The 24,873-nt window shown below is 40.5% G+C and overlaps 1 protein-coding gene across 2 annotated transcripts in view; it reads right to left on the minus strand.

Annotated features, from left to right (window-relative positions):
- The window catches only part of LOC139367229 (succinyl-CoA:glutarate-CoA transferase), a 164,626-nt gene that overhangs the window by 121,493 nt on the left and 18,260 nt on the right, over positions 1 to 24,873 (minus strand). For both annotated transcript variants that reach the window (XM_071105449.1, XM_071105451.1), the window contains 2 exons: positions 20,863 to 20,954; positions 19,949 to 20,092 (listed from right to left, as the gene is read on the minus strand). In XM_071105449.1, the coding sequence (XP_070961550.1) occupies positions 19,949 to 20,092; positions 20,863 to 20,954 (236 nt within the window). The remainder of the gene's footprint in view (positions 1 to 19,948; positions 20,093 to 20,862; positions 20,955 to 24,873) is intronic.

Raw genomic sequence — 24,873 nt, forward strand, 5'->3', positions numbered from 1 at the left:
AAGCCCCATTCCAACTTCCACAGCAAGCCTGGCCTGGCACACAGCCATGAGTCGGGCCTATCCATCTCCAACAGCTTCTACATTCAGGTAATTGTCCACTGTTTGCACAATTTTGGAACATACTGTCTCTCTTCGTGTTTAAATAACACCGGTCAACTTCTTGACTTCTATAGTTTGTTCTTTAACGGACTCTCAACAAAGTTAAACAATCACACCTGAAAGTGTGTAAACATCTCTGTAAATTGGTAATAATAGCAAGATTGATTATGACAATAGTGGATGCCATATGAATAGCATTGCATTACAATTCAATCCCAACTTCTATTTAAGAATGTCTCAAGTCATTCTTTATACTGTGTCTTGTGTCGGGACTTCGTTCAGATGGGGGGTGGTCATTCATGCCAAGTACCGCAAGACTACTCCACAGGACAAGAACCAAGTAGCAATTGCAATGCCTATCATTTGCTCCACACTGTTGCTTTTTGGCAGAAGAATAAATTACTGTACGCTTTTCAGACAGCCATGACTTCAGCTCTGTTAATTTTCGACTTCTCTAAGCTATTCATTCTAACTCGTATTTATTTGAGATACTTGCCTGCCAGGAGCTATCCTAATTTAGATTGGAAGGGTATGAATTTCCCTGACAGAAACCACAAGGCGGCCATGATGACGATACCAAATTTAAAAAATGGTCTACAAGGGAGTCAATTACTGAAGTCAAGGCAATGAGGACAAATAGAAACAAGCCTTTAAAAAGCTGAGCTTGTGTCCCTCCCTGTGCCTGCGCTTCATTCTGATAGGTCAGTCTTAGTCCTCCACTGGTTCCAATTTTGGTCCGATTCCACTATCCGCTGGTGTGGTTCAAGTCCTGTAATTGTCCCACAAAGTGTAAGCCATAAAGAGTTCACCCTCACTGGCTGAAACAGAAATGTGGTCCCAGAACAGCAGTCACTCTCCCAGCCACTTAGGCCTGTCAGGGAGATCGCACAAGAGCTCTTCCAGAGCCAACTGTCCCTCTGATCACATTGCATCCACATAGTTCAGCATCCTGCATGACATGTTCCTACTTAAATCATAGAGTTGGATTATTTGATGCATCCATCCGTAGAAATCAAAACATGGTTGGAGAACAATATCAAATAAAATCTTGATTCTGTAACCTTAAGAATATGCTCAGATGTGTGTTCAAAGGTTTCTTAGAATTAAATATCCATATTGTGAGCAGATTGTAGGCTGCATTGCCTTGGCACTGACATCTCCATATCATGAGAACTGTTTGCACTCAAAAAGCCAATCCTGCAATCATGGTTACACATTTAATGTGCGTGTCTTTATTCCAAACCACGATTGTAAAAGGCTCATCCTTACATTAACCTCAGAGTATTAACAGATGTTATTTCAAAAGGATTTGTTTCTGATTTTTAAAGAACCACTTGATATTGTGACAAACAGTGGTAAACTGGTTGCAATGACGTCATGCTCAGGTTGAACAATGGTTGGATAATATTTGTTTGTATTTTTAGGAAAACGTCTTCTTCTCAACCACAAAATCAGTTAAAAACCAGAAAATCACATAATTAAAAGATGTTATATGGCAAATTTAACCCGCTGGTTAATATACACCGAACTCTGATAGCCAATTGCAGAAGTGTCTCATTTCAATTTGGAAATACACTATATATACATGCAAAAGTTATATAATGCATATATATTAAAAGGAGCAATAAGTAATATTTTAGCCATAACTTAAATGTCATTTTATTTTTTAAGACACTGCTTAGAACAACCTGAAATGTCTTAGTACTGCTTCTAACCTTCATATAATGATCCAAAATGGTATTGCTAACATTTTTGCTATCAAGAATGGGAACCTATCATAATATACAAAGTTGTACACAAAACAACAGTTGGACCGACTAGTCACGGGGAAAAAAAGGTAATTTGCAGTATCACGCTGCGTTCTAAAACGTTCTCTCGTGGATTTCCAATCCTTTGCTACTACTGGTATGTAGTTGACAGTTCGCGCTACATGCAGGTGGAAATGTTGCAGAAAAATGATTTAAAAAAAAAGGTTTTAAAAATATGTTTGATAATTATGCATCTCGCAACCCTTTTAGCCAAAGGATTGGGAATAAAAGGTCATCTGGATTGGCCATCCCTTTATGCTCATTTGTGTCCAGCCACCATCAAATTGCTCAGAGGTTAGATTACTGTGGCCACAAGACATCAGTAGGAATGCACAATTGGACATGGAGGGGATGGGTAATATATTTATCTCTGGCAGCCCAGGGGTCGACCACAGCAATCATGACCTAAAATCCTCAGATGTGACTTTATGCATCGACCACAATCCACACACAACACCATACATTTAGAAATGCATGAAGGGTAGATAAAAACTTCAAAGAAAGAACTCCCTGACCCAAAACAGGGATACAAACAATTGTATTATTGGAGCTACCTCCCAAAACCACATCCTTTGTGGGAATTTGTATCATCCAAGGACACAGAGTCTGAACGGTTATTTCTGCAACATGGTCTGATACAATATGAAGGCTCACAAGCGAGAATGGGCAATACAAGTCAACTCTCTAACATAGATTCCTGTAAATAATCAAAGCCCCTATTGAACTAAATCCAAATTATGGGAATCAACAATCAGTCAAAATCCCCCAAAAATTCAGCAGGAACAAATTGTTTAAATCTAAATGCAGCTTTGAAAATTGAAATGTACACTGTTGAAATGTAATAGTTCAAAACAAAATATTTTTAAATAACAGCCCATTTGTGTTTATTTATAAAAGCCGAAAACTATTTATAAAACAATACCATCCATTTTAATCACCTGTTATGCAGATGAGGCATACTGCAGTTATTATACTGTGGGTAGATAGCCAATTTATGACTCTATGACACTGATTGCATGAAAGCTGCACTCCCTAGCGCACATATATGAACTTAATCTGATACCTGCATTTGATGTATATGTACCTCCTTATCTTGTACCTCAGAAGTGTATTACGTGGAAAACCTACCGTTGATGTAGAGATGTACAGGGCCTTCAGAAAGTATTCACACCCCTTCACTTATTCCATATTGTTGTTACAGCCTGAATTCAAATGGATTAAATGTATACTTTTTCTCCCCCATCGACGCACAATACCCCATAATGACAAAGTGAAAGAATGTTTTTATATTTTTTGGGCAAATCTATTGAAAATGAAATACAGAAATATCTCATTTACATAAGTAAATCACACCCCTGAGTCAATACATGTTAGAATCCCATTTGGCAGTGATTACAGCTGTGAGTCTTTCTGGGTGTTACGGATACAGGTATCCTGTGTCTGTGTGTATCCTGTGTCTGTGTGTATCCTGTGTGTGTTTCTTTTCTCTCCTTCTCCCCTCACAGGTGAAAATCATCACATCATTTGTTTGTTCAGGAGCTCAATCTTTGTAATGCCATGTTGGTAGATAGCTGTTCTATATAGATTTCAGTAGCTCAATCTTTGTAATGCCATGTTGGTAGATAGCTGTTCTTTGTAGATTTCAGGAGAGCTCAATCTTTGTAATGACATGTTGGTAGATCTCTGCTCTTGATAGATTTCAGTAGCACAATCTCTTTGTAAATGCCATGTATGTAGATCTCGCTCTTTGTGTAATAATTAACCTCTTCTTTTGTTTGAGCACCTCCAAATCACTTTGTCATCTCCTGTGAGTATTGTTTTTGTTTATGGTGTTTGCTGGTGGGAAAAAGGGGAAACCAAGACAAGTCGCCCATGGGCATACACTACCCGTAGGTAAACTTTGTTAAAACACACTAGTTAGAACTGGGCGGACCACCCACTGTATTTTTGGTTAGTTAGTTAGCTGTTGTTGAAATAGGCTAGCCTAGCTTAGGGGTGTTTTTGCATATTTGTTTCTTTCCTTGGGTCCAGCTCAGCCCCTTTTCCTGCTCTCCCCCCCATTACCGTGTGTTTATAAATAAACCCTGAGTTTGACGGTATTATTTCAGTTGTCCTGGTTATTTCGTTCACTTTTACTTTGTCACTGTTATAATTTACATGAGTTATGTTACGGGTCTCACTACCATCCCCCCTAGACTGTCGGGCCAAAAGAGATTCGTAACATAAGTGGGGGCTCATCCGGGATATGTCTTTACTGACACCCATGCCGCTCATGTAGATTGTTGTAGTGGTATAGTTCAGTGTTGAGCGTCATAGCTGAAGTAGCATTAGTGTTTGCTATTTTCGTTGGCTCTTGTGAAGTAGTGTAAGATGGCTACTTTTGATTTGAAGTCCTTTTTGGATAATCCTTCGTGGGAGGTTTTTGATAAATGTCGTAGAGTTGATTTAATGACCTTGGCTGACCATTACTCAATATCGATTCCGCAGAGTGTAGTTAAGGCGGAGGTTAAACAGCTAGTGTTAAATGTATTGTTGGAAGAGCAGGTGCTTGTGTTACCGCTGCCTGAGCATACTACCACTGTAGGGGATGTTGCTGCTCTTGTAAGCCCATTGGTGTCTGATAATGAGGGCGAGGCTAAAACACCAGCCACATTGTCCCATTTTGATCCACTCTCCCCACTGTCAAACGGTGATGCCAGAAGGGATGTCTGTTTAGCACAGTTACAACTAGAGGTGGAAGAGAGAGCCCAAATTAGGCGAGAGACTCTCCAGTTGGAGATGTGTAAAATTGAGGCAGAAAGAGAACAGCGGCATTTAGATTTGGAGATGGGTAAAATTGAGGCAGAAAAAGAACGAGAACAACGGCAGATGATGTGTAAAATTGAGGCAGAAAGAGAACAGCGGCAGATGACGTTTAAAATGCGCCAGATGGAACTGGAGGCAGAGACAGCGAGGCTAGCCTTCGTTCCTACTGTGCCTGTTTGTGAGCCGTCCCCACCTGCTGTGTCCTCAAACACGTTTGACATTAGTAGGCAGATAGCCTTAGTACCTTTGTTCAGAGAGTCGGAGGTTGACTCCTATTTTTGTGTATTTGAGCGTATAGCCGTAGCATTGAAGTGGCCTGAAGAGGTATGGTGCCTATTACTTCAGTGTAAATTAACTGGTAAAGCCCAAGAGGTTTTGTCAGCGCTACCTCTGGAGGACAGTTTGAATTATGAAGTGGTCAAAGCTACTGTTCTTCGTGCCTATGAGCTTGTGCCTGAGGCATACCGACAGAGATTTAGGTCTCATAGAAAGTCTTCTAGTAAGACTTATGTGGAATTTGCTAGAGACAAGGGAAATCTGTTTGATAAATGGCATGCTGCTAGTAAGGTAACTGATTTCAACTCTCTCCGGGAGTTAATCTTGTTGGAAGAGTTTAAAAATTGCTTACCCGAACGCATTGTAGTTTACCTAAACGAACAGAAAGTATCCTCCCTGGCAGAAGCGTCTGTGTTGGCAGACGAGTTTGTGTTGACGCACAAGAGTGTGTTTTCGGCTCAAACTGAGAGTAGAACCACTGAGTTTCCTACCTTTAGCCCTAGTCGACCAGCAGTAGTATATAAAGCACGCCAGAAGAATGAGCGTTCCTGTTTCTATTGTCATAAAGTGGGACATATGATTAATGATTGCTTCCTGCTTAAACGCAAACAAGGGATGCCTCTTCGTGCCAAGCCGCCAACAGGTGTTGCTCTAATTCGTACGGTTGTGAGGTCTGCAACAAAACAGGTGCCTCAGGGTAACTGTAGTTTGAAAGACCCAGTCCCCGACCGCAGTTATGAACCATTCATTTTCGAGGGGTTTGTGTGCCTAGAGAATGACGAAGCGTCTCAGCGTCCGGTTAAAATCCTTAGAGATACTGGTGCGGCGCAGTCGTTTATATTGTCTGATGTGTTGCCCTTATCTGACGATACATACTGTGGTTCCAGTGTGTTAGTGCAGGGTATTGAAATGGGTTTTGTCCCAGTGCCGTTGCACTTTGTGAAAGTACACTCTGAGTTAATCAGTGGAATATTCAGAGTGCTAAGTTGCCAGTGAAAGGTGTGACCTTTATAATGGGTAACGATATTGCCGGAGGAAAGGTAGTACCCGTATTGGAAGTATTGGATAAAAGTGACCACTCTCTCTCGAATGAGTTGGCACAGAGTTATCCACATGTGTTCCCTGCTTGTGCTGTCACTCGTGCTCAGGCACTACAAGAGGGTGACGTGATAGATTTGTCGAACACTGTTCTGTTCAAAGAGGATGATCAAGAGGATGGATTGTGTGATACCTCTGAGAAGTTGATCACCTCTGACAAACAGCCCAGGAAAGAATTAAAGAACGTTGAAGTTATTGCTGATGCAATACAATTACCAGTCACTCGTGAGCAGCTGATTGCTAACCAAAAGGTTGACAACAAGCTTGCTAAATGTTTTTCTAGTGTTGTCTCGTTAGAAGAGGTGAAGAAGAAGAATGTGGCTTACTTCATTGATGGTAATCTCCTCATGCGTAAATGGAAATCCCATGTTGACGCGGGTGGAGATTGGAATGCTGTTTACCAAATAGTGATTCCTACAGCCTTTCGACAAAATGTGTTATCCCTTGCTCATGATCACCAGTGGTCTGGTCATTTAGGAATTACAAAGACGTATGATCGGATCCTTCGACATTTCTTTTGGCCAGGTTTAAAACAAGATGTGGCTCAGTTCTGTCGGACATGCCACACCTGTCAGATAACAGGAAAACCAAATCAGGTTATTCCTCCTGCTCCTCTTTGTCCTATACCTGTCATAGGTGAACCATTTGAGCATGTGGTGGTTGATTGTGTCGGACCGTTACCGAAGACAAAATCGGGTAACCAGTTTTTGTTAACGATAATGTGTATGGCTACAAGATACCCCGAGGCTATTCCTCTGAGAAGGATTACAGCTCCGATAGTGAGTAAAGCCTTAATAAAATTCTTCACGACATTCGGGTTACCTAAGGTGGTACAAAGCGATCAAGGTACCAATTTCCTATCCAAGCTCTTCAAGCAGGTGTTGAAATCCTTATCAATTACGCACCGTGTATCAAGCGCCTATCACCCAGAGTCTCAGGGTGCGCTTGAAAGATGGCATCAGACACTGAAGTCTATGCTACGTAAATATTGTTTGGAATCTGAGAAAGATTGGGATGAGGGAGTTCCTCTAGTTTTGTTTGCTGCTCGTGAAACTGTGCAGGAGTCCCTAGGTTTCAGCCCGGCTGAACTAGTTTGGTCACACAGTAAGAGGACCAATGAAAGTCCTTAAAGAACAGTTCTTGTCCCAAGAGTTGTGTACCAGAGATGAGAATGTGTTGGACTATGTTAGTCGCTTTCGTGAGCGCCTACACCAAGCTTGTGCTCTTGCAAAGGAAGCTCTGTCTTCCTCACAGAGGAGCATGAAAAGACACTATGATAAAGAGGCTGTTTCTCGTCCACTACAGCCAGGTGACCAAGTACTGGTGTTATTACCTGTTCCAGGATCTTCACTGTCAGCTCGTTTCTCTGGTCCTTATTTAATTGAAAAGAAAATAAGTGAAACTGACTATGTGCTTCAAACTCCTGATAGAAAACGCCAATCTCGTGTGTGTCACATTAACATGTTGAAAGCATACCACACCCGACCCATCACACAGTTAGATAGTTCAAAAACAGAGGAAGGTACTGCTGTCTCCTCTGCTACTACTGCAATGATAGTGGACTGTCATGTTGATGGCTTGGAGTTGCGCAATACTCAGCAGCAGTGTGTTAGATTGCCCAACTCAGAAATGCTGCTGTCTATCCAGTCAGGTCTGGTTCATTTAACGGATGGACAGGCTAATGATATTGTGAGGCTACTACACAGTTTTCCATGTCTCTTTAATGACGTTCCTACTCGCACAAATGTGTTGGAACATGACATTAATGTTGGAAATGCTACACCTATCAAGCAACACCCATATCGTATCAACGCTTCCAAGAGGAAGATAATGAGGGATGAGGTGAGATATTTGTTGGAGAATGACCTGGCTAAGCCAAGTTCAAGCCCTTGGAGTTCTCCTTGCATTCTGGTTCCTAAACCTGATGGTACGTCCAGGTTATGTACGGATTATCGAAAGGTAAATTCTGTCACAATGCCAGATTCGTTCCCGTTACCCAGACTGGACGACTGTATCGACACTATTGGTGCTGCTAAGTATGTGACCAAGTTGGACCTCTTAAAAGGTTACTGGCAGGTTCCGTTAACTTCACGTGCTTCTGAGATTTCTGCCTTTGTGACCCCAGACAACTTCCTTCAGTACTCAGGCATGGCTTTTGGGATGCGAAATGCACCAGCCACTTTCCAACGACTGGTTAACTCTGTATTAGCTGGCGTTCCTAATTGTAGTGCATACCTTGATGACCTAGTGATTTATTCGTCTACGTGGTCAGATCATGTTGACTTGCTAAGGGTAGTATGTGAACGGTTGGCAGCTGCTTCTCTAACCCTGAACTTGGCAAAGTGCGAGTTTGGGAAGGCTACTGTTACCTATCTCGGTAAAGAGGTTGGCCATGGACAGGTGCGCCCTGTTGATGCCAAGGTCTTGGCTATAACTGCATTCCCTGCACCTACCACTAGACGAGAGCTACGCCGCTTTTTAGGGATGGTTGGCTATTACCGTAGCTTCTGTAAAAATTTCTCTGCGGTAGTTGCTCCATTGACTGATTTGCTCAGTCCGGCAAGACCATTTGTGTTGTCCCCTGATTGTAAGAGAGCTTTTGAATCAGCGAAAGCACTCTTATGTAGTACCCCTGTACTTGCTGCTCCGGATTTTGAACAACCGTTCAAGCTTGAGGTAGATGCTAGTGCCAGAGGTGCTGGTGCTGTTCTACTGCAGCAGGACAAGAGTGGAGTAGATCATCCCGTTTGTTATTTTTCACGTAAATTTAATAAATGTCAAACAAACTATGCGACAATAGAACAAGAAGCTCTTGCTTTGTTGTTGGCTCTGCAATACTTCGAAGTATACATTGGTTCCAGTGCCCTACCAGTGATTGTGTATACTGACCATAACCCCTTAGTTTTTCTCCACCGAATGTACAACCAGAACCAGCGCCTTATGCGTTGGGCGCTGATTGTACAAAATTATAATTTGGAGATCCGCCACAAAAAGGGTTCAGATAATGTGTTGGCAGATGCTTTGTCTCGTGTGTGAAGATGATTTCAGTATGTTTTGCAAGGTTGTTGATTTGTTGTGAGTGTTCATTTAAATACTGTAGTCGCAATCCCCCCTAGGGTTGCTCTTTTAAGGGTGGGAGTGTTACGGATACAGGTATCCTGTGTCTGTGTGTATCCTGTGTCTGTGTGTATCCTGTGTGTGTTTCTTTTCTCTCCTTCTCCCCTCACAGGTGAAAATCATCACTCCCCAATCAGTCAACAATCAACCCATCAATCAGAAGACACACCTCCTCCTGTTTCCTACCCTATCACAGTTCCTTCCCCATGGTTTAAAAACCCCATCATTTGTTTGTTCAGGAGCTCAATCTTTGTAATGCCATGTTGGTAGATAGCTGTTCTATATAGATTTCAGTAGCTCAATCTTTGTAATGCCATGTTGGTAGATAGCTGTTCTTTGTAGATTTCAGGAGAGCTCAATCTTTGTAATGACATGTTGGTAGATCTCTGCTCTTGATAGATTTCAGTAGCACAATCTCTTTGTAAATGCCATGTATGTAGATCTCGCTCTTTGTGTAATAATTAACCTCTTCTTTTGTTTGAGCACCTCCAAATCACTTTGTCATCTCCTGTGAGTATTGTTTTTGTTTATGGTGTTTGCTGGTGGGAAAAAGGGGAAACCAAGACAAGTCGCCCATGGGCATACACTACCCGTAGGTAAACTTTGTTAAAACACACTAGTTAGAACTGGGCGGACCACCCACTGTATTTTTGGTTAGTTAGTTAGCTGTTGTTGAAATAGGCTAGCCTAGCTTAGGGGTGTTTTTGCATATTTGTTTCTTTCCTTGGGTCCAGCTCAGCCCCTTTTCCTGCTCTCCCCCCCATTACCGTGTGTTTATAAATAAACCCTGAGTTTGACGGTATTATTTCAGTTGTCCTGGTTATTTCGTTCACTTTTACTTTGTCACTGTTATAATTTACATGAGTTATGTTACGGGTCTCACTACCATCCCCCCTAGACTGTCGGGCCAAAAGAGATTCGTAACACTGGGTAAGTCTCTAAGAGCTGTACACATCTGGATTGTACAGTATTTGCACATTATTATTTTAAATAATTCTTCAAGCTCTGTCAAGTTGTTGTAGACAGCCATTTTAAAGTATTGCCATAGATTTTCAAGCCAATTTATGTCAAAACTGTAACTAAGCCACTCAGGAACATTCAATGTCGTCTTGCTAAGCAAATCCAGTCTAGATTTGGCATTTTTTTTAGGTTACTGTCCTGCTGAAAGGTGAATGTCTCCAAGTGTCTATTGGAAAGCAGACAAGGTTTTCCTCTACGATTTTGCCTGTGCTTAGCTCTATTCAGTTTCTTTTCACGCCAAAAAAACTCCCTCGTGCTTGCCAATGACAAGCATAAATAAAGGTTAAAAAAATACCCATAACATGATGCAGCCACCACCATGATAGAAAATATTAAGAGTGGTACTCAGTGTTGTGTTTTCCCCAAACATAACGCTTTGTATTCAGGCCTAAAAGTCAATTTCTTTGCCACGTTGTTTGCAGTTTTACTTTAGTGCCTTGTTTCAAAACAGGATGCATGTTTTGGAATACTTGTATTATGTTTAGGCTTCCTTTTCAATCTGTCATTTAGGTTAGTATTGTGGAGTAACTACAATGTTGATCCATCCTCAGTTTTATCACAGCCATTCAACTCTAACCTGTCTCGTGGCAAAATCCATGAGCGGTTTCCTTCCTCTCTGGCAACTGAGTTAGGAAGGTGGCCTGTACCTTTGTAGTGACTGGGTGTATTGATACAGCATCCAAAGTGTAATTAATAACTTCACCATGCTCAAAGGGATATTTAATGTATTTTTATTTTTACCCATTGGTTTTTATGGTTGAATGTGTTTGAAATTCACTGCTTGACTGAGGGACCTTTAGGTTAATCGTATGTGTGCGGTACAGAGATGAAGTAGTCAATCTAAAATAATGTTGAACATTATTATTGAACAGAGATTGAGTCCATGCAACTTATTATGCGACTTGTTAAAAAGCAAATGTTTACAGCTGAACTTATTTAGGCTTGCCATAACAAAGGGGTTGAATACTTGACTCAAGACATTTCAGAGTTTCATTTTTAATTCATTTGTGTGAATACTTTGAATGCATTGTATGACTAAACAGTCCCAGGCCAAGTGATGTATGGCACAGAACAAGGACATCAGATCTGCTGTGAGAAAGGGGTGAATTAGGGTTAGTTCCCTAAGAACCCCTTCAATTGGTGTATTTTGGTTCAATCCAACTGCAATCTGCAGAAAACAGCCTCGCAAATATTTGTTGAGCTTTACTTTTCCCTCGACCTGCCACGATAAGACAATAGAAAAGGTTACACTGGAATGTTTCAGGCGTTGGTGGGAGGAAAATATAAATATTTTTCACGAAGATGATACGATGTGCTCTCATACTGTTCCAGGAGGACATTTATTTGTAAAGGCTTCAGTAAATCTCAAATGTCCTCTTTGCCTAGTAGTACAAGTGACACCGCTCGCATTCAAATGATGGGGATCCTTAACTTCAGTGGGGCCTCCAGGGTACAGCAACCATAGCCATCAAAATGTGTAAAGACTGCTACAAAACGAATATCTACCGATACCCTGCAGCAATGTCAAGACAGTTGAATGATTAGTTCACTGATTGCCTGTCAGTTAAGCCTACATTAAATCGATCCATCTTGTGAAATTTAAAAAAGCACCAAGTTCTATTTAAACAAGGCCTGCTTCTTAGACCGATTACTCTGCATGCCTTATCAATGTACCCGAGTGGAGCTTAATTGTCACATGGGTCCCATGTTACGATGTGAGAGAAACGAGAGCACGACATAAACCATTCTCCTAAAGCAACAGTGTCATCCCTCAGATTAATACGCAGCCAAGGAGCCTAACATGATCCAGCTTTGAACTCGTCCTGTCTGAGAGATTACGGCAACATGCTGTCAGGAGAGACACAAGTGCCGGGCCGACATGTAAACGCGGACGTTCTTCACACTCCATTGATTTAAATGGAATTACGTTCTTGGCGCCGGAATGGTCTGGTCTCCGCTCTCAACAGGAGACAGAATCTCTATTGATAGCCACTGAATCAGGTCTAGTGTATGCTGAGTGTTTTCAGATCTCAGGCATTGTGGCGACTGGGTCTAATGGACAGTCATCCTAACAGCAAAACCAAAGTTTTGCTCAGAAACTATAGGACCAGAAAGATTGTGGGCACTAACAATACGGTGGAACAAAGGTTGTGCATGGCCAAATCTTACTGTGTAGCTGCTTAAGAGCAGCTTAATGTTGCTTAATGTTGCTGCTGGCTGTGGGGAGAAATATACCATGTATTTTGCATAAAAATATTCACAAAATATTTGTTTCTTCAAGAAATACATCATAGCACATTTCCTAACTGAATAGTTATCAAACTAAAAGTTAAAAGCACCAACACATTTTTTTTTTTTGCATTGTAATTACAGAAAATGTCCATAACTTTATTTCATTAACAGTGGAATGACAGTGTTTCACAGTATTACTTATCCGCCAGTGTTGTGATTAAGCTGTAATATTTGTCTATTCATTTCTCACACCGGAGCAACAGTTGTAAAACTGAGAAAGCGTTCTGACTTTGTGGCTGTGTTATCTAGTGGAAATGGCTAATTTCCTGGTTGTTAACTGCCTGGTACGGCAATTGCTCGGCCTCCGACCGCAAGGCACTTCAGAGGGTAGTGCGGATGGCCCAGTACATCACTGGGGCAAAGCTGCCTGCCATCCAGGACCTCTACACCAGGCGGTGTGAGAGGAAGGCCCTAAAAATTGTCAAAGACCCCAGCCACCCCAGTCATAGACTGCTCTCTCTACTACCGCATGGCAAGCGGTACCGGAGTGCCAAGTCTAGGACAAAAAGGCTTCCCAACAGTTTTTACCCCCAAGTCATAAGACTCCTGAAGAGGTAATCAAATGGTTACCTGGACTATTTGCATTGTGTGACCCCCCCAACCCCTCTTTTATGCTGCTGCTACTCTCTGTTTATCTTATATGCATTGTCACTTTAACTATACAGTCATGTACATACTACCTCAATAAGCCTGACTAACAGGTGTCTGTATTTAGCCTTGATACTCTTTTTCAAATGTTTTTTTACTGTTGTTTTATTTATTTACTTACCTACACACACACACACACACACACACACACACACACACACACACCTTTTTTTTTGCACCATTGGTTAGAGTCTGTAAGTAAGCATTTCACTGTAAGGTTTACACCTGTTGTATTCGGCGCACGTGACAAATAAACTTTGATTTAATGTGAATTTCATTTAACAGAGTCAGGGTATATGCAGCAGTTTGGGCCGCCTGGCTCTTTTCGAACTGTGATTACTATTTCTTCCTAACAAAGACAGCCAACTTCGCCAACCGGGGGATGATTTAACAAAAGCGTGTGCAAATCGGTGCACAAATGTACCTAACCATAAACATCAATGCCTTTCTTAAAATCAATACGCAGAAGTATATATTTTTTAAACCTGCATATCTAGTTAAAATAAATTCATGTTAGCAGGCAATATTAAACTAGGGAAATTGTCACTTCTCTTGCGTTAATTGTACGCAGAGTCAGGGTATATGCAACAGTTTGGGCCGCCTGGCTCGTTGCGAACCAATTTTGCCAGAATTTTACGTAATTAAGACATAACATTGAAGGTTGTGCAATGTAACAGGAATATTTAGACTTATGGATGCCACCCGTTAGATAAAATACGGAACGGTTCAGTATTTCACTGAAAGAATAAACGTTTTATTTTCGAAAATTATAGTTTCTGGATTTGAACATATTAATGACCTAAGGCTCATATTTCTGCGTGTTATTATGTTATAATTAGGTCTATGATTTGATATTTGGTAGAGCCCTAAAAATTGTCAAAGATTCCAGCCACCCTAGTCATAGACTGTTCTCTCTGCTACCGCACGGCAAGCGGTACCAGAGTGCCAAGTCTAGGTCCATGAGGCTTCTATGCCCACGCACATCGACTCTGTACTAGTACCCCTTGTATCTAGCCTCGCTATTGATATTTTACTGCTGCTCTTTAATTATGTTACTTTTATTTAAAATATTTTTTTTGGTATTTTTCTTAAAACTGAATTGTTGGTTAAGGGCTTGTAAGTAAGCATTTCACTGTCAGGTCTACACCTATTGTATTCGGCGCATGTGACAAATTTACTTGATCTCTTAAACATCCAATAAAATAAAACAGCATATGGTCAGACAGCAAAAAAAGATTTGCTTACTCAGTCATTCAGAGATTATTTATGCATGTTCCCAAGTATCGCTTTCTTCTTTGGTCTTGTGGCTCAAATTATATGCTTGGCGGGAATGGATTCATTCCACCAAGAGCAAAGGAGGGGTATGTTTCATAATCAACAATTCATGGGAGAACTTCTGTTCTCCCGACCTGGAACACATCACGATCAAACGCTGGCCACATTATCTCACGAGAGAATTCTCATCAGTTTGTATCACGGCTGTCTACACCCTTTTTCCACATTACAGACTTATTCTAAAATAGATTTTTTTTTAATTTATCATTCTACAAATGATACCCCATAATGTAAAAAGTGAAAACAGGTTAAGACATTTTTGCAAATTTATTACAAATAAACCCTTTTATATGAGACTTGAAATTGAGCTCAGTCGCATTTTGTTTCCATTGATCATCCTTGAGATGTTTCTACAACTTGATTGGAGTCCAACTATGGTAAATTGAAATTGATTGGACATGATTTGGAAAGGCACACACCTGTCTATATAAGGTCCCACAGTTGACAGTGCATGTCAGAGCAATGAGGGCGAAGGAATTGTCAGCAGATCAACTAGACAGGATTGTGTCAATGCACAGATTTGGGGAAGGGTACCAAAACTTTCTGAAACATTGTAGATGCCCAAGAACACAGTGGTCTCCATCCCCCGGCCAAAGTGAGCAATCAGGGGAGAAGGGCCTTGGTCAAGGAGGTGACCAAGAACCAGGTCACTCTGACAGAACTCCAGATTTCCTCTGAGGAGATGGGAGAACCTTCCAGAAGGACAACCGTCTGCAGCACTCCACCAAATCAGGCCTTTATGGCAGAGTAGCCAGAAAAGCAACTCCTCTGTAAAAAGGCACATGACAGCCTGCTTGGAGATCGCCAAAAGACACCTAAAAGGACACAGACTATGAGAAACAAGATTCTCTGGTCTGATGAAACCAATATTGAACTCTTTGGCCTAACTGCCAAGCGTCACGCCTGGAGGAAACTCGGCACCATACCTACGATGAAGTATGGTGGTGGCAGCATCATGCTGTGGGGATGTTTTACAGCGGTATGAACTGGGAGACTAGTCAGGATTGAGGGAAGATGAACGGAGCAAAGTACAGCGAGATCCTTGATGAAAACCTGCTCCATGGCACTCAGGACCACAGACTGGGGTGAAGGTTCACCTTCCAACAGGACAACGACCCTAATCACTCAGCGAAGATAACACAGGAGTGGCTTCGGGACAAGCCTCTGAATGTCCTTGAGTGGCACAGCCAGAGCCCGGACTTGAACCCAATCGAACATCTCTGGAGAGACCTGGAAATAGCTGTGCAGTGACGCTCCCCATCCAACCTGACAAAACTTGATAGTGTCTGTAGAAAAATAATGGGAGAAACTCCCCAAATACAGGTGTGCCAAGCTTGTAGCGTCATACCCAAGAAGAGGCTGTAATTGCTGTCAAAGGTGCTTTAACAAAGTACTGAGTAAAGGGCTTGAATACTTATGTAAACTGTGATTATTCCGTTTTCAATTTTGAATACATTCACAAAAATGTCTAAAAACCTGTTTTGGCTTTGTCATTATGGGGTATTGTGTGTAGATTGAAGAGGAAAAATAACAATTTAATCCATTTTATAATAAGGCTGTAACATAACAAAATGTGGAAAAAGTCAAGAGGTCTGAATACTTTCCGAAGGCACTGTATGTATTGGATAACGGCACAATCATTTGGGCTTTTTTGGGCATGAGCTCATTAAATATCTTTAATGTAGTGTTAAAATGTTTTATTTAATGTATGGCTCACCATGCTCAGATAGCATCAGGCTTGAACTTTCGATCAAAGCTCGAAACTAATCCAGACATATGCCTATTTATATGCTTTAAAATGCTTTTTAATGACACTTCTGGTTTTGGGGAGAAATACCCGGTTACCTGGGAGAAAAGTGATTTCTTCTACGGATGGAACATTTGTAAAATACAGGGAAAATATTCAACCCTACTCCCTGCTGTTACGATCAACTAGGAGTGTTGGGTGGAATCAGGCGCAGAGAGCAGGGTTCAATCGTTTGTCAAATTTATTCACCAGCGCAACAAAACAGTCACGCCAACACACAGGGCTTATATAAGTTGCCAGTCCAAACAACAGGACAAAAATAGTCCGGAGAATAAAGACACTAAATAATCACACCATCAAACACAGCGTAACAAAAAACAAGCCCGCACAAATACCCAGCGGGCCTAGTGCCCTTAAATACCCTACAAACAAACCCTAATACAAAACAGGTGTACCCAATTACCCAATAACCAAAACAAACGGAAAGGGAATCGATGGCAGCTAATAGGCCGGCGACGACGACCGCCGAGCACAGCCCGAACAGGAAGAGGCACCATCTTCGGCGAGGTTCGTGACACCTGCACACCCACGACTGCGTGGCCATGCACGACTCAAACACCATCATTAAGTTTGCAGACATGACGGTAGTCGGCCTGATCGCCGACAATGTCGGGACAGCCAACAGGAAGGGCCCTGGCAGAATGGTGCCAAGATAAATGCTTCTCTGTGGTGAAGAAGGTGCAACAGAAACTGAAGAAATCCAGCATGGGCCTTTGGATCCTCAAGAAGTTCTACAGATGCACAATCGAGATCATCTCGACCGACTGCATCATTTCCTGGTACGGCAACTGCACCGCCCTCAAATGGAAGGCTCTACAGAGGGTGGTGCGGACGGCCTAATACATCACTGGGGGTGAGCTGTCTGGCTTCCAGTACATCTACACCAGGCGAGGAAGGCCCAAAAGATTGACAAGGACTCCAGTCTTCCGAGCCACGGACTGTATCGGTGCATTGGGTCCCGGACCAACAGGCTCCAAGACAACTTCTACCACCAAGCCATCAGACTGCTGAACAGCTAATCCTAGCTGCACCTTAGAGACTATCTGTACTATCTGTCAAGGAAAAAATAAAAATGAGATAAGTATTCAACACCGAGTCAATACATGTTAGAATCACCTTTGGCAGGGATTACAGCTGTGAGTCTTTCTGGGTATGTCTAAGAGCTTTCCACACCAGGATTGTGCAACATTTTCCCATTATTCTTTTCAAAATTATTCAAGCGCCGTCCAATTGGTTATTGATCATTGCTAAACAACCATTTTTCAGGTCTTGACATAGATTTTCAAGCACATTTAAGTTAAATTGCCTTGCCAAATTGATTGCAGTATTACTTTAGTGCCTTGTTGGATGTTTAGAATTGATTTTATTCTGTACAGGCTTCCTTGTTTCCACCCTGTCAATCAGGTTAGTATTGTGGAGAAACTACAGTGTTGTTGATCCACACTCAGTTTTCTCCTATCACAGCCATTACACTCTGCAACTGTTTTAAAGTCACCGTTGGCCTCATGGTGAAATCCCTCTACAAGTGTGTTTCCTTCCTCTACAGCAACTGAGTTAGGAAATGTTTGTAGTACCAATAGCTACCCCTATTTGCGAGGAATTGGAAAACCTCCCTGTCTTTGTGATTGAATCGGTGTTTGAAATTCACTGCTCGACTGAGAATCTTAAAGATTATTGTATATGTGTGAGGTACAAAGATGAGGTAGTCGTTCAAAAATCATGTTAAAAACACTTATTGCACACAGAGTAAGTCCATGCAAAAAAATTATCTAAATTTAAACCATTTTAAATTCAGGCTGTAACACAAAATGTGGAAAATGTCAAGGGGTGTGAATATTTTCTGAAGGCACTGTAAATACAGTTAATTATTTCCATGCAAACTACCTCTACTGTTGTGTTGTTCCTTAAAAGCATTGGTTGTCATGATTCAAATGTGCTATTTTAAGGGATCATGCCTGTGAAACTCATAGCTGTGCTTGCAATAGTGCATATGAAATGGGAGAGTGTAGCAGATGTAACAATAGTCATTTCATTTTGCTGGGATGTTCTCAGGCAGATGTATAGCTCTCAAAAAGAAAACACACAAAATACATTTGTAGAATTGAAACAAATATCCCTTTCACAGAAGCCCAGAAATCAAAAGCCAAAAAAGAAATGCAAATATACTCTTGGAATTCTCATTTGAATAACTTAGTATCTTGTTCGAACAACTTAGTTAAAAATAGAATATATAATATATAAAAGATACTAAGTCATCTCGTTTGAACGACTTAATTGTTGTTTTGTCTAATAACAATTTTGTTATGCAGCTTGTCAAACCATGTGATGATTGCTGCAGCCATTAATTAACGTATTCCATACACTGATATGATTATTCATTGACAGTTCTTTGATAGCCTAAAGCAGGGCTGCTTTGAATGGCAGAGTTTGTAAGTGGGAAAGTGGAGCAGAGCATAATTCAAACAGATTATTTTTTTTAAAATAAACACCTGTATAACAAATTCGATCTAATTAGACAAAAGAACAATTAAGTTGTTCAAATGACTTAGTCATTCGAACCAGATACTAAGCCGTTCAAGTTGTTCAAATGACTTAGTCATTCGAACCAGATATTAAGCCGTTCAAGTTGTTCAAATGACTTAGTCATTCGAACCAGATACTAAGCCGTTCAAGTTGTTCAAATGACTTAGTCATTCGAACCAGATACTAAGCCGTTCAAGTTGTTTTAAAAAAGATCATTCCAAGAGTATTTTTTATTTTTTTTTGCATTGGGTTTCTGTAACTTTCTCTTATTTTTATTTCACCTTTATTTAACCAGGTGGGCTAGTTGAGAACGAGTTCTAATTTACAACTGCGACCTGGCCAAGATAAAGCGCAGTGTGACAAAAAAAACAACACAGAGTTACACATAGAATAAACAAACGTACAGTCAATAACACAAGAGAAAAATATATATAGTGTGTGCAAATGTAGTAAGATTAGGGAGGTAAGGCGATAAATAGGCCATAGTGGCGAAATAATTACAATTTAGCATTAACACTGGAGTGATAGATGTGCAGATGATGATGTGCAGGTAGAAATACTTGCACATCATCCGTCTCTTGGTCACAGTTGAATGAAATCACTTCGTGCTTAAAGCTTAAGTTGTAACGAGTCTGCACACATTTGAATGGTGTCTCAGTGCCGCTCAGGAGACGTTTGGCATTACAGTCTCTGTCGTCAAGTTAAATGAAAGTGCCAATATTGTACGATCATACTTATTTTACAGTTATACGAAAGGTGAAATATTACAGTACGTCATTTATAATTTGATTGTTACTATATTTAGAAAACATTTCAGTCATTTCAAGCTCTATTGCCCCACTGACTAAATAGGGGAAAAAAACATGTGATTTTTCATATTTTTATCATATTTGTTTGTCCTTGAGCTAGTCTTCTTTTGAAGACTGAGTGCACCTCAGCAATTTATAACTATTTTTACCAGAAAGGTGAGTTCCAGACCTTTCTAAAACTATGCAGCATTACAAGTTATTACTTTTGTGTACGTCTATTTAGGCAGAAATCTTCATTTTGCCATTTCATTCAAGAGTATTATATTATCAAGGGACTGGATTCAACCAGACTGGTGGTAAACGTGAGTTACCTGGGTGGAAAGCAGGTTGCAGTCAATGTGAACACCCCTTCCTGTCCTGTGACACTGCAGCAGGGCGGCCATGATGGCTCCGTGGGCGTAGAGTCCCGTGGCCAGGTCAGTCATTGCGACGCCCGGCCTAACTGGGTCCCCATCCTGCGCAACAGAGCAAGTAAAAAATATATATATATATATTGAGAAACAATTAAGCAGACTTCCATCCAAAGCAACTTATAGTAGTGAATGTATAAATCTTCGTATGGATGAGTTGTGAGTTTAAAATCCCAGGTGAGGACACGCCGAGTTATAATTACTTTATAAATAAACAATGTAGTCACGTATGTCAAAGTAAAAAGTAAAATATGTATGTTGAAAACAATGTACAGCGAGCATACAAAACATTAAGAACACCTGTTCTTTCCATGACATAGACTGACCAGGTCAGCATTACTGATGTCACTTGTTAAATCCACTTTAAATCAGTGTAGATGAAGAGGAGACAGGTTGAAGAATAATTTTGAAGCCTTGAAACAACTCATACATGGATTGTGTATGTGTGCCATTCAGATGGTGAATGGGCAAAACAACAAATGTGCCTTTGAATGGGGTATGGTAGTTGGTGCCAGGCGCACCAGTTTGTGTCAAGAGCTGCAACGCTACTGGGTTTTTAATGCTCAACAGTTTACCGCATGAATCAAGATTGCTCCACCACCCAAAGGACATCCAGCCAACTTGACACAACTGTGGGAAGCATTGGAGTCAGCATGGGCCAGCATCCCTGTGGAATGCTTTCGACACCTTGTAGAGTCCATGCCCAAACAAATTGAGGCTGTGTCTAGGGGGGAAAAGGGGTGCAACTCAATATTAGGAGGGTATTCCTAATGTTTTGTACACTGTGTATATATCGGGGAGAGAAACATACTCACCTCAGGGCCAGTGATGTGCATCATGCCAGAGACAGCAGAGGCGATTGAGTCATACCCTGGTCGCTGGGACAGCGGCCCAGTTTGTCCATAGCCTTGGAACCAACACACACACACTTTATAACCTTCCCATAGCAGGACTTTGGCTTCATGCTTAAGAACACCCCTAGGCCATGGAATATTTACAATAAATCATGCACCTCACGCCTTATTGCTTAATTCTACAAATATTAGGGTGGCAGGTAGCCTAGCGGTTAAGAGCGTTGGGCCAGTAACCAAAAGGTCGCTAGTTCGAATCCCAGAGCCAACTGATCATGCTCATAGATTAAGCCAGGAAGCACACTAACAAGTGATGGGTTATTAAAGTATACTATGCAGAAATCACTCTGCCATTTCCTGGTTGCCAAAACTTTTAATAGTTCACCTAATTTCAGTGACAAAATAAGCAAGTAAATAGTAGATAATCATTGTACCATCAAAACCGCTGTGAAAGATATATTTTCCATAACCAAAAATTTAGTTTTTTCAGCTGTTTGAAGCTGGTGTACAAAACCGAAAATAAAAGGAAGTGAAAACAAAACTTAAGAATGGGAAGCATAAAAAAAAGTGCATATAGAACAGCTCTACCGTTTCTTAGACTTGGTTTCAAGTAGAGTGTTAGACCTATAACTTACATTTATATGTGCATTTGGTCAGCATCTCCCAAAAAGTTACATATTGCCACTAATAACTAGAAGCATAGAAATAGCACACATAGAACAGATCTACCGCTTCTTAGACTTGCTTTCAATGATAATGACAGATCTATAACTCACATGTCTATGTGAATTTGGTTGGGTTGCCCCCAAAAAGGTCACATCGTAGCCTCAGCACGAAACCTTTCCACCTCTATACAATGGCAGAAATATTTTACCCCAATGTGAAACACACACAAACCATCTAACCCCTCTGTACTATACAGCAGCAGCATGGTATTAACCCCTATGAAGCAAAGACAATTGCAACTCTGTTGTCCCGTGTCAACACTGGGCAAATATAATCTTGAGCTGACAGCCTTGGAGTGATTTTAACCAATATTTGCTATTCCGGGAAGTATAGAGAGGGCCATAAAGAATAGACTAGTAAACCCTTATATCTACAGAAAGCTTGGGAGCTGTAGTCCATATTTGGATAAGACTTACTGGATTGGCACAGCACAGGCTCAAATACATGATACAAATGATTCTTTTTTTCTATAAAAACCTTGAGTATCAAAACAAAAATTATATGAATTATTCATGTGAATGAAAAGTATGTTCACCCTTTGAATCCTTTACAAATATTATTTCAAACAGAGGGTTCATGACATGACAGATTATTTGTCTTATACCTTTAAAATGTTTTATGAAATTATTTTAAAAAGATAGATACAGTAGAGACGTCATATAGCGGAATATACCTTCAAGAAATAAATATAAATTCCTACAGAGACAAAATGCATGTTTTTCTATTCCCCCAGAACAGACGAGTAAAACGTTATCTTGCATTTCTCTCTTCCTGACACAGAAATTTGGAAATCACATGAGCTTCAGACATTTAGCAGGGATTCTTATGAAACTAGGTAATGTAGTATCGCTGACATCCACTGTACTACAGTATAATGCACATAATTTGAAGCACAGCGGCAAGCTGAAACCAGCCATATGTCATACTTATATTTCTGACAGTTTTATATAGTACAATAAAAACAGATTTTTTTTTTTTTCTATAAACAGCCTACTATCCGATTTCAGGGACTAAGATGTGTCAGCTCAAGTAACTTTTAGCTTACAAGGTCCCACCTAATGCAGACATAGATGTTTTTTAAAGAATATATCGAAAACATACAGTATGTTGCATAACACGAACTAACTAAAACAGGGAAAAGGAATATTGGTCTTGTTTGATTGAGGCCAAAAAACAGACATTGCAGAAGAAAATCAGGAGTGTTTACGTGTACTACGCTATAGCCACTGCCGCCCAATCAAAATAAGCACTCCAGGGGGAGAAAAAATAATAATAAAAAATCGAACCATATTTCACGGCCTTCGACTTAGATTCTTGGAAAAAACTGGGCAGACGTGTGGCCACAAAGTGTTTAAGCCATGTTTTGTAAGGAGCTAAGCATCCTGTACAGAGGTCACAACATAGCTTGACTATGTGTGTCTGCATAACCCTTTTAAGAAAAAGAAATACACAATATTCTATTAACCAGTGTATATTTTTGGGTGACAATGCCATTGAAGTTACTGGCAAGGACATAACATGCAAGGCTACAGTTTGTCGTTTTTAGAAACAGCAGGCTAAATATATTGGAAGATTTCAACCACTTCTGACACTAAAACTGCCGAGTCTTTTGCAAAGTGGGCACTCTGTCTTAAGTCGTTTCCATGAGTGGGACTGCCGATATGCGCCATCACTGGGATCTGAAAGATTACATAAGCAATCATACTCCATGTGTTATTGCTTAGTTTAAAAAAAAACTCATAATAAAATATGGCTCCTCAAAATTGCCACGAGGTCACTAAATTTCTCCAAGGCAATCAACCAATAAGCAAAAAATAAATCAAATGATGACATCATTGCAAGAGGCTCACTGCACATAAAGCAAGCACGTTCATTAAGTGAACTAAAATGTATTTTAAACTGTCACAGGCATAAATGGTTTCCTGTTCACTTGATTGCAGCATAAAGCTAAGAAGGGAAATCGATAAAATGTATATTTTCCTAAAAGTGTGTCTTATCCTGGAACTTTAATGGCTTAATGCTGAAAAAAAGAGCTAGGTGGTCTGCTCAAATTAAAGATCAGAACACTTAAAACAACTTTGAAATTGAAAACTGTGTATGGATATAAATAAGGTTGAAAAAGCTATTCTATAAATATCTGGAGACATCAAACAACTCAAATGGTTTATGAGGCAAAGGCCACATGAAGCTAATCAAAACACATTAGCTACAGATTCACAAAAGGAAGTTGTCTAAATCCAGCTAAATTAAACATTTCAACATGAGCATTGTAAATCTTTCCAATTTCACTGTAGTGTTTTACCATCCACAATTTACCAAGGCCTCGTGGGTAACGTCTCCAGCATTTAACAAGAAAGTGGGCTTGGAAATTTGGCAACATAAGTCACCTTCCAACAAGACTTGGGGAAATTAAAACGATCTGCAATTCATTGCTTTCCTTACCACAGGGAATAAAATGGCAAATCTTAAACCAACTCACCACATCTGACGTATCTGGGTACTAAGACAGGAGGTATGAACTAATGGTTGACACTTTATTTCGACACTTTATCTTGACACTGTGGTGTTTGAAGAAACTAGAAATCCAGGGGAATACATGTTTACTAGGGTGTTAGGCTCCCTCTAGTGACCATCAATGAGAACTTTAGCCATTTACTTTGATCTGATTTGACACAAAAAGGCCCATGATAACATATAGCAATACCACTTCAACACAGAAGGGTATGCCAAGGTGACACGACATCACTGCACAGGAGACGGTGACGTGGGCTTTTGAACAGAGTGTGACAAGATTCCAGGATTTAACAGCTTGACCACACGCGAAATCAATCTCTAGCGTGGGGACATTCGCCATAAGTTACAGATTAGTGTGGCAACGGAGCAATTATCGCATAAAGCCTCACTTGCTTCGCGAGTGAATAATGCAGACAGTAAACTGAAATGGGCCTTTTCACAAGGTCCCAAAATTAATTGAAAACACGGATAGTAAAGATTGACAGCATACAAAACAAAACAAACAAAAAAAACACTCTTTAGAGGCATCAACATAATGGAGTAGAAATTGTCACCCAGTCATTACATTTCCTTAATTAAGGATTTGCAAGCCATAAGCTAGAGCTCTCCCACACCATACACACGCACGTTGACTAGCTAAAACCCAAAGTCGGGGTCATTACATTCAGGGTGTGGAAACGGAATTCCAATCAAAACGATTCAGAGACTTTATTCGGTTTTCTGATGCTAAATATT

This window comes from Oncorhynchus clarkii, chromosome 15, assembly GCF_045791955.1.
Source record: "Oncorhynchus clarkii lewisi isolate Uvic-CL-2024 chromosome 15, UVic_Ocla_1.0, whole genome shotgun sequence".
In the NCBI taxonomy this organism is placed as follows: domain Eukaryota; kingdom Metazoa; phylum Chordata; class Actinopteri; order Salmoniformes; family Salmonidae; genus Oncorhynchus; species Oncorhynchus clarkii.